Consider the following 15,401-nt stretch of genomic DNA (forward strand, 5'->3'; position numbering starts at 1 on the left):
TGTGAGGGTGCTCTGGCGACGGGGGCCCAACAAAAGGCCAAGCACCGCGGGCACCGGGAGCGCCGAACGGTCGGGCTCCTTGGCTGCCAGGCAGGGCGCATCCTCCCCGGCGCCATCGACCACGAGCCAACGCTCTGGCTCAGGTAAGAGGAAGTCCGAGAACCCGGCAAAGCTTCTGGAGAGGCCCCGGTCGATCTTGAAGATTCCGGCAGAGGGGGAGCGAGGCTCGGACCCTCCCCCCAAGGTGAAGGCCCCAGGCGTACAGAAGGTGACGTTGGCCTTAATTCACCCTGGTAAGACCTCGATTGAGGATGTTGCCGCGGCCCTGGCTCAGCCTCTGGAGGCTACACCAGTGGAGGCGCCCTCAGGAGCCAGAGTTTCCCTGCCACCGCGGAGGGAGTCGTCTTTCAGGCCCATCGAGAAGACCCCCACAAAGTCCTTGTTGGAAAGGGTGGGGGAGGGGTTGGTGGCCGTCGTGGATACGGACACGACCTCTGAAGAGGAGCTCATCCAAGTCGTGGAGGAGGCCCAGCCCATCGGGAGGGATCCCGATGAGGGCGACGACGAGGGCGACAGTGACGCAGACGAGGCTCCTCAAGAGCCCTCGCTCTCGTCATTTCCGGCGCCGCAGGACACCTTGGCGGCCATTTTGTCAGCCATCCAGTCCTTATGCTCGGAGAGAAGGACTAGGTTGCCCCTTCCCCCGACGGAGGTACCTGAGCCGGACCTGACGGGGGAACCGGAGCCAGGACCTTCGGAGATCCCACCACTTAAGAGGAGGAGGACGCATCCTAGGCCTCCTCTCCCGCCTCTGCGGCCTTCTCTGCCTTCCCCCCCGGTCCACTACCCACGGGGATGATACAGGCATGGACATGACTACGACGGGTACGGATGACGACGGAGGCGACGACGGGACATGTCCCCCGTCGCCCCCTGCCCGGGTGTCCCCGCCCGACGGGATTGGATCCTTCCATGCTATGATTTCCAGGGCATCCGAGCTCTTCCAGCTCTGCCCCGAAGAAAAGAAGAAGGAAGGGTTCCTTTACCAACGGCGCGAGGCTAAAAGGAAGACGGTCCTGGCCGTACCGCATCTTGATGACATCTGGGATGAGGGGCTCGCCCTCCTCAAGAACCCTGCCACGGCGCCTGCGAAGAGGGACCGGTACGAGAAGAAGTACCGGGTCCCCGACGCTGCCCCCTTGTGCCTTAGGGCGCAACCTACCCCGGATTCGGTCGTTTCGTCGGCGTCCAAGAAGAAAGCGGGGTGGGGCATCGGCTTCGACTTCAACCTCCCCGCCGGACGGCGAGGGTAGGAAGCTGGATGCGATGGGACGACCGGTCATCTCATCTGCAGCAACGTCCATCAAGGCGGCCAACGCCCTGGCCATCGTAGCCCGCTACGATAGGGAGTTATGGTTCAAGATCGCCCCTCTGTTGGATTTCCTTCCGGACGCCAAGAGGTCTGAGGCCCTGGAAATCTTACAGGAAGGTGAGATTGCCTCGGACCACGCCATTACGGTGGCTACGGACATCGCCGACACCGGTTTCCGTCAGTTGGGCAACAGCGTTTGCCTGAGACGACGAGGACGGCTCAAGGCGACGGATTTCCGCCAGGACGTACAGACCAAGGTTTTGGACATGCCCTTCGATGGGAACAACCTTTTTTGGCAAGGCGGTTGATGAGTCCCTTCAGGCGATCAAGACGGACATGGAGACGGCCCGTGCACTGGGTGTGCTCGAACAGCGACGGCCGTCCTTTCGGAGCTCCGGAGGCAGACAGGGTGCCTCCAAGGGAGCCGGCAGCAGTTCCTCTACGTACCGTCAAGCGGTAAGATCTTCGTCGCAGGAGGCCTACAGGGGACGCGGCAAGTCAGGTGGATCCCGCCGTCGTCGCCAAGGTGGTCAAGGAGGCAAAGCGGCCTTCAAGCAAGATTGAACCGACCGTCGAGCCGGGCCGTCGCCGAAGCACCGCGGTGGGAGGCCGGCTGACAAAGTTCGTCGGCGTGTGGGAGTCCATCTCCACCGACCGTTGGGTGCTGGACGCCCTGGCCCTGGGGCACGCCCTCGAGTTCCACAAGAGGTGCCCCCGCATTCCTCCCGTGGCCAGAAAGGAAAATCACATCCCTCAACTGCTGTTGGAAGTAAGGGCGATGCTCAGGAAAGGTGCCATCGAGCTCGTTCCAAAGAGGCTTCGGGGCTCTGGAGTTTACTCAAGATACTTCCTCGTAAAAAAGAAGACAGGAGGATGGCGTCCCATCCTGGACCTGCGACGACTGAACAAATACATCAAGGCACAGAAGTTCCGGATGATCACCCTCCAGCACGTCCTGGGACAGCTGGAGGAGGGCATTTCCTGTCGTCGTTGGACTTGGAGGATGCATACTTCCACATCCCTATTCTAAAGAGACACCGAAAGTTCCTCAGGTTCGTGGTCAAATGGTGGCACTACCAGTTGAAGGCCCCCCCGTTCGGATTAAAATCGGCGCCCAGGGTGTTCACCAAGTGACTAGCACTGGTGGTGGCGCGGCTGCGCCTGCAGGGGATCCACGTCTACCCCTACCTGGACGACTGGCTCATATGGGCAAGGACAAGGGAGCTCGACGTGGAACACACTGTGAAGACCGTCCAGCTGCTCACGGACCTGGGGTTCTCCATCAACTTTCCAAAATCCCACCTGGTCCCGTCGCAAGTCGCCCTGTTTCTGGGAGCACAGCTCGACACAGTGGCGCGGCGGGCCTCACCGTCGGAGGAAAGGATAAGGACCATCCTGGGAAAGGTGCAACGTCTGCTGGCCACGGACGTGGCCTGAGTGAGGTCTATCAAGTCCCTCCTCGGAATGATGCCCTCCTGCATTTATCTGGTGCACCACTGCAGACTTCGGATGCGGCCCTTGCAAGAATTCCTCGACGCCCACTGTATCCAGACGACGGGCAGCTTCGAGGACAGGATCCCGCTCGACGAAGCGTTCCGTCAGGCGATACGATGGTGGGGTGTCCGCTCTCCTCTGACGGCGGGAACAGGTTTCCTAGCCCCGGCCCACCAGGTGACAGTGACGACGGATGCCTCCCTGGAAGGTTGGGGAGCGCACACCGGGGGTCTCCACGCGAGAGGCCTTTGGCTCCCGGAGGAGAAGACTCTCCACATCAACATCTTGGAGCTCCGTGCAGTGTTCTGGGCCCTCAGGTCCTTCCTTCCGTCCCTCAAGGGCAAGGTGGTGAGGATCTTCACCGACAACAGAACCACAATGTTTTACATTGGGAAGCAGGGCGGAACCAGATCCCCTGCCCTATCCAGGGAAGCCCAGGATCTGTGGCATTGGGCCGTCGCCCAAGGGATGTTTCTGGTACCCTTTCATCTGGCAGGGATAAAAAACACCATCGCCGACTCACTCAGCAGAGAGCTGCGCTCGTGCCACGAGTGGGAACTGCGCCAGGATCAAGTGGACCGACTCTTCCGACGATGGGGCGAACCCCAGATCGATCTCTTTGCGACGGCGGCAAACTCAGTGCCGGAGGTTCGCCAGCAGGTTTCCCCAACCGAGGAGCATGGGCGATGCTTTCTCGTTCCCTTGGGACGGCCTGTTCCTTTATGCGTTCCCGCCGTTGCCATTGCTACTCCGCCTCGTCAACCAGCTCAAGAGGTCCCGGTGCAGGATGATCCTCGTCGCACCAGCGTGGCCGTGTCAGATCTGGTTCCCGGACCTTCTGGACTTGTCAGCGTCCACACCAGTCAAGCTGCCGACGGACGCGGATCTTTTCTCTCGAGAAGGAGGCGCCATTCTTCATCACGAACCAGAGTCGCTGAACTTGCAGGCCTGGCTCCTGCAGCACTAGAGTTTGGAGGATACGACATCCCAGCCGACTGCAGAGAGGTTCTTGCGAAGGCCAGGGCATCCTCAACTCTCAAGTGCTACGGACACAAATGGAAGAGGTTCTCTGTCTGGTGCCGTGCACAGAAGATTAACCCTCTGCGGATTACAGCCCCTCAAGTATTGCCGTACCTATGGTCCTTGGCCAAGGCTGGCCTGTCTCACGCTTCCATCAAGGTACATCTGGCTGCCGTCCCACATTACACCAGAACTACAGGACGGGAGTCCTTGTGGTCTCATCGACTGGTGAAGGAATTTATGAAAGGACTGTTCCGATCATTCCCGCCGGTGAAGGCCTTGCCCCGGCGTGGGAGCTCAACGTGGTGCTGACTAGGCTCATGGGGGCCCCATTTGAGCCTATGTATTCAGTGCCGTTGAAGTTTCTGTCGTGGAAGACAGCATTCCTCGTGGCCATCACCTCTGCACGACGAGTGGGAGAGATGCAGGCCCTGTCTTGCAAGCCTCCATACTTGACTTTTCACGACACGAGGGTGGTGCTGAGGACGCACCCCTCCTTCATGCCCAAGGTGCCGTCGGTCTTCCACCTCAACGAGCCCTTGGTGTTGCCAGTTTTCTTCCCGTCGCATTTGTCGCCGGCTGAGAGGACTCTGCACTAGCTGGATGTAGCTAGAGCGCCGAAGTTCTACGTGGACCGCACAAAGAGTTTTCGGAAGACATCACAGCTGTTTGTGAACTTTGGACCTGTGAATCAAGGGAAGGCTCTCTCGGAGACTTCCATTTCCAGAGGGCTCTCCGGCTGCATCATGCACTGTCACCGGTTGGCAAACCGACCGTTACCAGGCCGTCCGAGGGCCCATTCGACCAGACCGATCACTGCTACTACGGCGTTTCTGTCTGGTGTGCCCCTGCTTGACATCTGCAGAGCTGCTACGTGGAGGTCGACGCACACCTTCACGAGATTCTACTGCGTCGACCGGGATTCCAGGGAGGAGTCCAGAGTCGGCCAAGCAGTGCTGCGCAACCTGTTCGCCTAAGGTGAGCCTGATGAGGAGGAAAGAGTTGCTTAATGTTGAGTTGTTGTATTGCTTGATATTGAGCCTTTTGCCACCTCCCGTGATTGTGCATGTGTATACTGCTATGTATTCTTATATTCATGAGCATGTGAATCCATGCCAGACCCCATGCTGGAGAAGGAACAAGTTACTTACCTGTAACTGTTGTTCTCCAGCATGGGTCTGGCATGGATTCACATGAGAACCCTCCCGCCTACCCCTCTGCGGCTCTTCACTTGGTCATACTGCCACTTCACTTGCTACCATATCTGAGGATGGCTGCCAGGGGCGGGGCTTAGGGAGAGGGCAGTCATTGGCTGGGGGCAGTATGACCCAGAGACCAGTGATTGGTTACTACTGAGAAAGACAGATCAGAAACGAAACTGATACTGTTTTTTTTGTATACCGAGGATTCCCGGCCTGACGACGGGGAATATTCATGAGCATGTGAATCCATGCCAGACCCATGCTGGAGCACAACAGTTACAGGTAAGTAACTTGTTCCTTATTTAAACTTAGTGGCTGATCTAAACCAATCCAAACTACTATAGACGGTGCATGGTTAGGCTCAGATTGAGTCCACACATGCAATCCAGCCATTCTAGGCCTCCCTCGTGGTCTTCGGTTACCAACAAGGTACATTGGCCTACTAATGCGGTACATCTGCTTGCACCCCAGGTGAAGCCAAAACTAAATTACAGCTGCCACTAGCCTACTCCCTAAAACCATTGTAGTCAAGATATTGATTTCTATTCTCGGTGTGAGGAAGGAGGGGATCCAGTGTAAAGCTGCTTCTTTAATACCAATATCTTCCAGTCTTTTGTGTCCCAAAGCAGCTGAGATGTCTAGCAGGATGAGCGCACTCTTCATCTGCATTATTTTTCGCTGTATCCCAGGTGGAGCACAGAGAGTTCTGTACTCCAGATGGTCTCAATCCGTGCTGTGCCTCATCAAGAGGGGTTTTGTTTTGATGAAATCCCAGATTTGACCATGTGTGCATTTTTCCAGAAGTTTCCTGATGAAACCATTGTTTGAGATAGGGCGATAGCTGTTTGGGTCATATGGGGCAGCTATGGGATTTTTAAGCAGAATTCTGAAGTATGTAGTTTTCAACTGAGCTGGGACTCTTCCAGTCTGGATGGAGTCTTTGAGGAGGGACAGGAAGATGTCTACTATGTCTGGAGATTTCATGATGGATTTGTGAAGATTGTAGGGACAGGTATCCTCACGAGATGCAGATGGATTGCATGAATCAATTGTAGCTTGTAGGTCCTCTGCAGCGAGAAGGTGGAAAGACAATAGAGAGGAATGTGTTGGTGGAATCCTGTTGATGCCATGAGCGTGCAAGCATCCTTTATTGTCGAGGTGATTCTGAATGTCGAGGATCTTTTGGTTGAAGTGTACAGCAATGTGGTCACTGAGCTCCTGTGAAGGGGTAGGGGTTGACTTTCAGGCTGTTTGGCTCTTGAATCCTCTGATGATCTTATACATTGCCCAAATGTGTGATGCATCAAATAAATTTTATGGACTAGTGTGATTTCTTTGCTTTGACTACTTCACCTCTGTAAAGGCGTAAATGTTGCTAGTGTGTTCTTTAACTTCCAGATTTTTTTCTAGTTTCTGATTTTCTTTTTTTAAGTAGTTTAGTTTGGGGGTAAGGATTTAGCTTGTTTCTTTTCTTGGGATTTTTTAAAGGTTTTGTAAGGGAAACACGGTGATGGTAGATTTGGTGGCTTCCAGCCTTTCTAGTAGGGAGATGTGTATTTGTTTACACGGTCTAGTCATGGAAGATGGTTCTTTTGATGTTATGTTATGTGTTATTTGTCTGCTTCTATAGTGCCGGCAGCCCGAGGGCATCGGGGCGCTTTGACAAACAACACCATTAAATAGACAAACATACATACCTACACTGCCACAGTGTCTACCAATTCTAACTCGTCAGTGGTAGCATAGTCCAACTAATGAGGTACTTCACTTAAACAAGAAAGTTTTCAAAGTTTTCCTAAATTTTAAATGATTTTCTTCCAATTTTAGGACTTGGGGAAGACTGCTCCACAGCTGTGGCGCAAGCACCACAAATGATCTGCCCAGCCCTCTCTTCAGCTTGTATTTGGGCACTATAAGCAGTCCTTTGCCTTCTGATCTTAGCCGTCTCTGTGGAACGTACCGTTCCAATCAGTTTTTTAGGTAGCTGGGAGCTTTAACAAAAATGCACTTATGGACGAGTGTCAAAGTCTTGAACTTAATTCGCTCCTCAACTCTGAGCCAATGTAGCGATTGTCTAGCTGAGGTGATGTGTTTGCATCTTCTTAGTTTTTTTACGATCCTTACAGCATTATTTTCTAAAACTTGACATCTCCCTAAGTCTTTAGCCATTGCTCCAACGAGGAGAGCATTGCCATAATCCAGTCTTGATAGCACAATAGCCCTGCCTATTGTGGCTATGTTGCCTTCATACAGGAAAGGGCTGATGGCCTTCATTAGCCGTAGATGTTAAGCTGAGGTTTTTTGTCGGTAATAGACCTGTGCTTCTGCATTCAATGAAGAGTTTACCATCATTCCCAGGGTTTTTACCTGGTTTGATACCTGGAGTTTGGCTTCATTTATCCTGAAAGTCCCGTACTCAATTCCCAGTTTGTCGAGAGAGCTACTGTGTCCAAATAACATAAGTTCTATTTTTGTGTCATTAAGGCACATCCAGTTCCTCTGCATCCACTCATTTATTTCCCTATAGACGGATGCGATCTTCTCACTATCCTTGATATATGTTCCTTTTAATTCAATGACCAACTGCGTGTCGTCCGCATAATTTGTTAAAAACACTCCAGCTTTCACCAGGATTTGGCACAGACTACGCATATAAATATTGAACAACATAGGTGAGAGACTCGCACCTGGAGGGACTCTAAATATTATTGCAATGGGGTCAGAGAAATTATTCCCCCAATGTACTTTAGCTTGGCGGTCGGTGAGAAAGGACACTAGCCACCTTAGTGCTACTTTGGAACAACCCACGTTATCTCTCAGGGCCTTTGCTAACAATTTGTGATCGACCAGATCGAAAGCTGCACTTGGGTCCAGCAGCATCAAAATCCCTGTTTTTCTTCTGTCCATCAACCTCAACATGTGGTTCTGGAGCTCCAACATTGCAGCCTCAGTGCTGTGAGAAGCCCTGAAACCTGATTGTTGTGGGTGTAGTACGTCCTTTTGCTCTACATATTCTTGTAGTTGCAAGTTGCCAATTCTATCCATTATTTTAAGTATAAAGTTAGAATGTGTGATGGAACGGAGGTTCGCTGGATCCTTAGGATCCAAACCCACTTTTTTCACCAGTGGGGTAATTGGCACCTTTTTTATTTCTTTAGGTACTGTACCCTCCTTGAAAGAGGCATTTATAATTCTCTCCAGAATAGGGGCGAATTGTTCCTTATTTTCAAGTATGATGTGAGCGGGTAGTAAGTTTTTTGCGCACGTCATGGGTTTCATGTGCCCCTTGACTTCCACTAGTTCCCCTACTGTGATAGGAGAAAAATTGAAATTCTCCAGTCCTTCCTCTGACATACTGTCCGCTAACCGGTGTTCCTGTTTCAGAACATTCCTAGCCTTAATTAGATTTTGTCTTGCTTTTTCAATTTTCGCTAAAGCTTCTTGTGCCACATCGCAGTCTTCCTTGGATGGTAGGAAGGGAGGAGTGAGCATCTTTGGTTTCTATATTTTTCAATATTTTGAATAATTTACTCGTAGAATTAGCTGCGGCTTCTATTTCCCTGTTAAAATAGTTAGCCTTTGCTATTGTTACATTGTCTCTGTATTTTTTATTGACTTGTCTCCACATGTGTTTATTTTCCTCAGATTTATCTTGTTGCTACTTCCTTTCAAGTGCTCTTTTTTCTTTTTTTATAGTCTCGAACTCGGGAATGAACCATTTCTGGTTGTTGCTATCTTTTTGGGTTATCTTGGTTTTAAGTGGCACTGATGGTACTGCAAGGTGTGGTGTCTCAGTGAATATTGTGAACTGGATAGATAAGTGATCTTCCCAAGTGAGGTGAACTGTGGAGCAGACAATAGTGATGTTTTTATCACAGAAAATGCCATCTAGAGTGTGTCCAGCTATCTGAATGGGACCCTTGCCCATCTCTTTGAGATGTAGTTGGCAAGGTTGCTCCAATTGAGTTTGTAATAACATCCTGTTCTTTCTCGATCCAGATGTAGAAATCTCCAAGTCTAGTGCAATATTGTGGGCTGTAGGAGGGAGGTCTACTTCTGTAGGAGGGAAGCTTAGTGCAACTGTGGGAGAGATGGAGCCGGACAGAGTGAGAAAATCAGTCTGGGATGATGTCAATCAAAGCTGTTGAAAGTAGGAAGGAGTCTGTGTGCACTATAGCTATGTCTCCTCCTCTACTATTTTTGCTATTAACACAGATTATCTCCAAGCCTGATGGGATATTGTTGTGTATAACCAGCGACTGATCATCAGAGAGACAAGTTTCTGTGATGCAGAGTAAGTCTATCTTGTCTTCGGATAGAAGGTACAAAATGCCTGAGGAGTGCTTGGACAAAGAACCTGCAGGCAGCAGGTGGCATCTTGTGCCTGTCATTTCTGGGTTGGTCCGGCTGCGTGGACGAGTGACGTCGGGTGTTAAAAGTTATGTTTTGTGGGTTCCCAGGGCTCCGCGTAAAGGCTTTTAGATTTAAAGCAGCTAGAAAACTCTTCTTGGGGTCTGGCACATCTATCAGTTCCTGTGGTGTGCTTGTGGTTTATTGTGTGAGGTGTTCTAGTGATGTAGGGAGTAACAGGCATTGATTCCTGTGGGTCCAGACTTCTGCTTGGTTGGATGGTTGTCAGGGTAGATGTAGGCAAGGGTGTTGGGTCGTTGGTGAGTCCTGTTTCTCGGAACAATGCTTGTTCATAGTAACCTGGTTCATCTTGGTGCTTCAGGAGGTATCTGGAGATAAAAGCCATCACTAGTGTCTTGAGGTGAGGTAGTGGGAATCCTGTACAGTCTCCGCATGACTGAACGGAAGAGGTAACGTGGGCTGCTTCCAATTCCCTCGTCCTTTCTTCCTTTCTGCTTCTGCTATCTTTGCAGTTTCTAGGCATCTTATTACTGTTTTCTCCCTGACGTTGGTTAGCTGGAAGATTATGGAACTGTTCTAAGAATGCTATAAACTAATTAGCTTGTAGACTATATAGATGAGATGATTTATCAGGAGTTGGGTTATATAAAGGGCTCATTCAGTGCAGCAGTGTATGCAGCTATGGTTATAAAGATTCCAAGATTTACAAGAAATTGTCTGATATTCCTTGTGAGTGGACTAGTTTTGGTGAGATAGGACTGGTTAGGACAGATGGGGTATGAGTATTAACTGGTGTGTTGATTTATTTTTCCGTTGATTGTTCAGGCAAATACAGGGAGTCCAACCAGTTATTTGTTGGGGGTCTTAGACAAATACCCTGGGGACAGGACAATCAGTTAAGGTCTGTAGGTGCTGAAATATAAGGCCAGTATGTGTTCGGTTCGTAAGCACAACTTAAAAGTAAGCATATGCTAAAAAGAATTGCGGTGGACTAGAGACTTCAGTGGAAGGTCAGAGTTCCTATAGAACAAGAGTTCCTATAGAACAATAAGGGGGCGAGGGGGCAAAAAAGTTAAGGGGTCCTCAAAAAGGGCAACAAGTATCCCCAAAAATTTGAATTCTGCCTCATCACTATCTAAATAAAATATTATTAGAATGAGCTTTCATTTCTAATTATACACATGCATCAGATGACTAATACATGTTTGCTTTTCTCATTTCCAGACAAGAAAATCAATTCAGAAGTTGTTAGAATGGGAAAATCACAGATTGTACCACAAGGTGATTATCAATAAAGTGTTGGGGAAAAGGGATTGCCTCTTGATTATAATTGTTAGTCAGAAGATCTATCACTTTGCTTGGTGCCCCATACAATTTTTGTCCATACCTCTAAATATAATTTTCAAAGTTGCCACCTCTGTTTGCTGGCTTGTTATAGAGACATAGCTTGACTTACAGCAGAGTCTGTTCCATAGTGTTTATCTCTTAAGAGACGGCACATTGTGGTCAACGTGAGGAAGATTGATCTAAATGTTCTGTGGATGAAAGGAGCATTTTAAAGAGAGGGCTATAATGGTAGCCCTGTTCACGAGTGTTATGTTTTCCATAGATATTCAGACTTTGATCTTGGTTATAGACCTATATTGCCCAACTCTTATGAACGTTTTCTTCAGATAATAATTATTCAGCATTGAAGTGAACTGTCCAGAATTTACAATTTTGACATGCAAGAGTATAGCCTGTGGATGTTACCGCTAAATCTGCAAATCATTTCTTTAATTTCAGGGCTCACCAGCATTTCTTAAAAGCGAATTTGTTAACCAAAGCATTGTTTTCTAGGTTTTCTTAAGTACATTTAAATATTCATTGTGTTTTTGCAGCTTGGTTTGCACTGGAAGCTGAATAGAAGGAAATGTGAAAATAGCAATATGATGGAATATGTAAGTATTTCTATGCCTGTACACTCGCACATGACTAGCTGGGGGCAGGGTGCCCATGCAAGTGCTCCAAACATTTTCTTGTGGTGCACTAAGTTATTACATTCAATTTCATATAACAAATATTGCTCCCCTAATGAATGTGTATGCGTACAGTTTTAAGTTCTCCATCCTAATATTTTCTTTAATATTCATAAGCCCCGAATAGCCTTGCCTTTGGGTGTATTCTCATTATAGCTAACAATCTTAAAGTACAGCGAGTGCAGCAGGGGTAATTTAAAGATACAGGGACTGTGCAGAGTGGCACAACAGGCGGCCAAACCCCCAACGCCCCTGACTCCAAGCTCAAGCAACCCAATTAAACTTAAAGGGCCTCATCACGAGTTGGGCGGTAACGCCGGCGCTATTAGCGCTGGCGTTAATAGCCCTACCGCCAAACCCCCCCGGCGCTAATAGCGCAGGATCACGGGTTTGGCGGAACGGGTATTGCCCATTCCCCACTGAGCCCATTTCGGAATTCCCCATTCCCCATTGGGCTGAATGGGGAATTTTCACGCTCTTACCGCCCGTGGATTTCCTGCCGGTGGTAATAGTGCAAAATTTCGGCGGATTTCCCCCCAGCTGAGAGCTGGGGGGGAAATCTGCCAAACCCGTGATTTGGGGGACCCTTAAATCCAGCGGTAATTGCGCTACCGCCGGATTTAAGGGTTACCGCCAAACTCGTCATGAGGCCCAAAATCTCTAAATCAGCAAGAAGTGCTGTAACATTTGTGGCTTGACAGAGCGTTCTGGGTATTTCTCACAAAATGCGTGCAGGGGGAGTCCTGTATTGACATGTCTGGGAAAGTGACTCTGAACCACTGCCCAAACCTTTTTGGCGGCTGCGACCTCGCAGATCTCATACCACCAGACATTCACCTGTGGTCCCTCTGTTTTTCCAATTCTTGCCCAAAGTTATCAGAGCTGTTAACAGCAATTGAGTAATTGGGGATGGTCTGGGACCACACAGGGGGTACACCGAATCTTGTGGTTCACTGAGGAGTACTACAGATGGGTCCATAGGTAATAGGGACCTGGTAATTTCCCCTATAAGGGCTATAACCTCCCGCTAGAAGATCTGAGCTTTCTTGCATGTCGACCACATATGTAGGTAGATGTCATTCTCCAGCATGGGTCTGGCATGGATTCACATGCTCATGAATATTCCCCGTCGTCAGGCCGGGAATCCTCGGTATAGAAAAAATCAGTATCGGTTTCGTTTCTGATCTCTCTTTCTTAGTAGCCTTCTCCCCTTATACCCTCCAATGAGGATCGTAACTTCACTGAGAGTTGAGGAACGGAGGACCAATCTAAAAAGTGGGTCTGTGTCTCCAATACCAAAGCTTCTGACCTAAGCAATGATTCGTAGAATTCTGAAAATACGTCAAGCTTCTCGGGCTCCGAATGCCTAAGGAACCCCCTTCCAATCACCGACTGCCTGAATACTATTTCTGGTGTTCTGTTTCTTCAGTTTGTATGCTAGAAACCTGATAGATTTGTTTGACTGAAATAATACGACTGTCTTGTTCGGATTAGGGAATTGGCAGTCTCAAAAGCCATCAAGGCATCAAGATTGGATCTAGCCTCAACTCCCTCAGTGCCTCCCGCATCTTGTCATGGGCATGCTCAATCTCAAGTTCCCTTACTTGGGATTCTAATAATATCCTGTTGCGAGCCCTGGCACCGAAATGTGCGGCTGATGAATTCTACCCTTACCACTGCTTTAATTACGGCCACACTACCCCGGATGATAGCCCGCCCATGTCATTCTCACTGAAATAATTTGGCTTTAACCTCTGCCATTTGCCCCCACATCAGTGGATCCTTGAGGGAGAGGGTCATAAAGCCTCCAATCGTGCCTTGTTGGGGGATGAGGCCTAAAACCCCTTAAGTGAAGTGATAACAAAGAATGGTCAGAAAACAATCTAGGGCCTATGACAGCGTTAAAGTAAAGGGAATCAACAAAGTTGATAGCAATTGGAGGTCGATGTGAGAAAACCCTTTACGGCTATGCAAGTAAAATGTGAATTCCACCTCCCCTTCATGGGGAAGGTTCCAGATGTCTACCATATCCAATTCCTGTAAAACCTTCATCAATGCCAGAGATAGTCTATAGTCCCCTGGGAAGAGGTGTGGGGGGCAACGTTTTATCCACAGCCAGGTCCAGGACCAGGTTCAAGTCACCCCCAGATGCGATCCTGCCTCGATAAATTCCGCCTAGACAGGGAGCAGGGATACCAAATAGTTGTGTTGCTATTCATTAGGACGATCTAGTGAAACTAATGTCACTGGTAGACCCATCAAGGTTCCCATCACCAGGGAGTCATCTACCCTTTGGGTCTTTCAGTAACTCGCCCAGTAGAAAAGGGACCTCCCTGGCAATCAGTATGGCCACCCCTTTTTTTCCCCCCCGCAGTGGCGAAATACTGCCTGCGGAAGGCTCTATATTTCATCTAAATCTCATCCGCAGGGAGCAAATGGGTTTCCTGAAGCATAGCAATAACTATCTCAGACGTCTGGAGCCTCCTCAGCATCAACCTCCTCTTAACTGGGGAGGCAGTGTGGTAAGTCAGAAGGAGTTGGACAAAAGGGTTGGCATTTTAAAGATTTGTATTTAACAAAAAGGAAAATTACCTTTCCTTCCCTACAGCTAAAGGGTTTGCTCTACCTAACTGAGTTCTAACTTGGGTGCTCGTCGTCAGGGTAGTTGTCAACTAAAGTCAGTCTTCTGTCCGAAAACACTCCTACTCTGACCCTACCGCTAACCAAAGATACTCAATACACAAAATAAGGTCACCAGGAGAATGGCTCCCTTCAGCTCTAGTGCTGTTTTCTGAATCTTTTGAAATAGCTTCTGATTCAACAAAAGATGACACCAGGAGAATGACTCCCTTCTCCTGGTCAAACTGTATTAGTCTTAAAGGCTGTTTTCGGATAGTCTCTGCTGACCTCCTTCAGGAGTCCTTGTAGTTAATCATAGGGACTTTTCTTGGCTTGACCAATTGTCCATAATGTCTTCCTTTTTCAATACAACATGCAGTCCCAGGCTTCCCTGGGCATCCTCCTGAGCAATGGAACAAGGGAGATGACTCCCGAAGTGTTATTGACTAATTGCACTATTCTTGACATTACTACTGTTAAAGAGACCACTCATGTAATTTCCTTGGTTCTGAATGTCTCTCTTGTGATTGTGACAAGGGAGATTTCTCCTGAGGTACTCTTCCTTTATGATGTCTTTATCATTGTTACTGATACAAGGGTCTTTACTTGTGATGTTTTTAACACAGTTCCTGTCAAGAGGGAGATTACTCCTGAGGCTTTCTAAACGCTTAATAGCTTCTCAGTAATTACTGTGACGAGAGAGAGTACTCCCGAAGTACTCTTCAATATTAACCAAACCTCTACCAGGTCTCCTTTGATTCCTGTTACCTTGTTTATCGTAGGTACATCACTGGCCGTTCCCGGGGTGTTGGTCTTGCATCTTCTCACCGAATGCTCTCTGTGATTTTCTCTCTCTCGGCTCCCAGCTGTACCGTGTTGGCTCCACAGCTTACTAGATTTCTCGGTGTCGCCGTAGTTGAAGGACCACATGGTCACGCCTTAGTTAGCCCACTAATGGTGAAACACATGTATACTCCCTAGACATACACAATCAGTTTGTGGATTGGGACCAGACAGTCCCACACACTTCCTGAGAACGCACACATTGCCCTGCATTAGCCCGCAAAAAGCAAGGCTTTCCTGGGCAAGTGCATGACCATAAAAGAATTTCCCTGACATGGCAGGGCAGGAAGAAGTTAACAGGACAAGATGGCCATGGAACAAACAACTGAACCTTGTGACACGGCCATGTTGGGACACTAGCCACTGTTATAAGCCAAACGTGGTAAGCCTAACAAAAAGTACAGTAAAAATCATCAAAAAGTAAATGCTGCCACCAGTTTGTCATTGGGCTCATCTAAAGTA

General features: G+C 48.9%; 1 protein-coding gene across 1 annotated transcript in view; it reads left to right on the plus strand.

Annotated features, from left to right (window-relative positions):
* LOC138480805 (cysteine-rich hydrophobic domain-containing protein 2-like) overlaps nt 1-15,401 on the plus strand; it is a 455,363-nt gene that overhangs the window by 328,351 nt on the left and 111,611 nt on the right. Inside the window, exons 4-5 of the mRNA XM_069612551.1 lie at nt 10,684-10,740; nt 11,340-11,399. Of these exons, the coding sequence (XP_069468652.1) occupies nt 10,684-10,740; nt 11,340-11,399 (117 nt within the window). The remainder of the gene's footprint in view (nt 1-10,683; nt 10,741-11,339; nt 11,400-15,401) is intronic.

Source organism: Ambystoma mexicanum, chromosome 5p, assembly GCF_040938575.1.
Source record: "Ambystoma mexicanum isolate Mex_15411 chromosome 5p, UKY_AmexF1_1, whole genome shotgun sequence".
In the NCBI taxonomy this organism is placed as follows: domain Eukaryota; kingdom Metazoa; phylum Chordata; class Amphibia; order Caudata; family Ambystomatidae; genus Ambystoma; species Ambystoma mexicanum.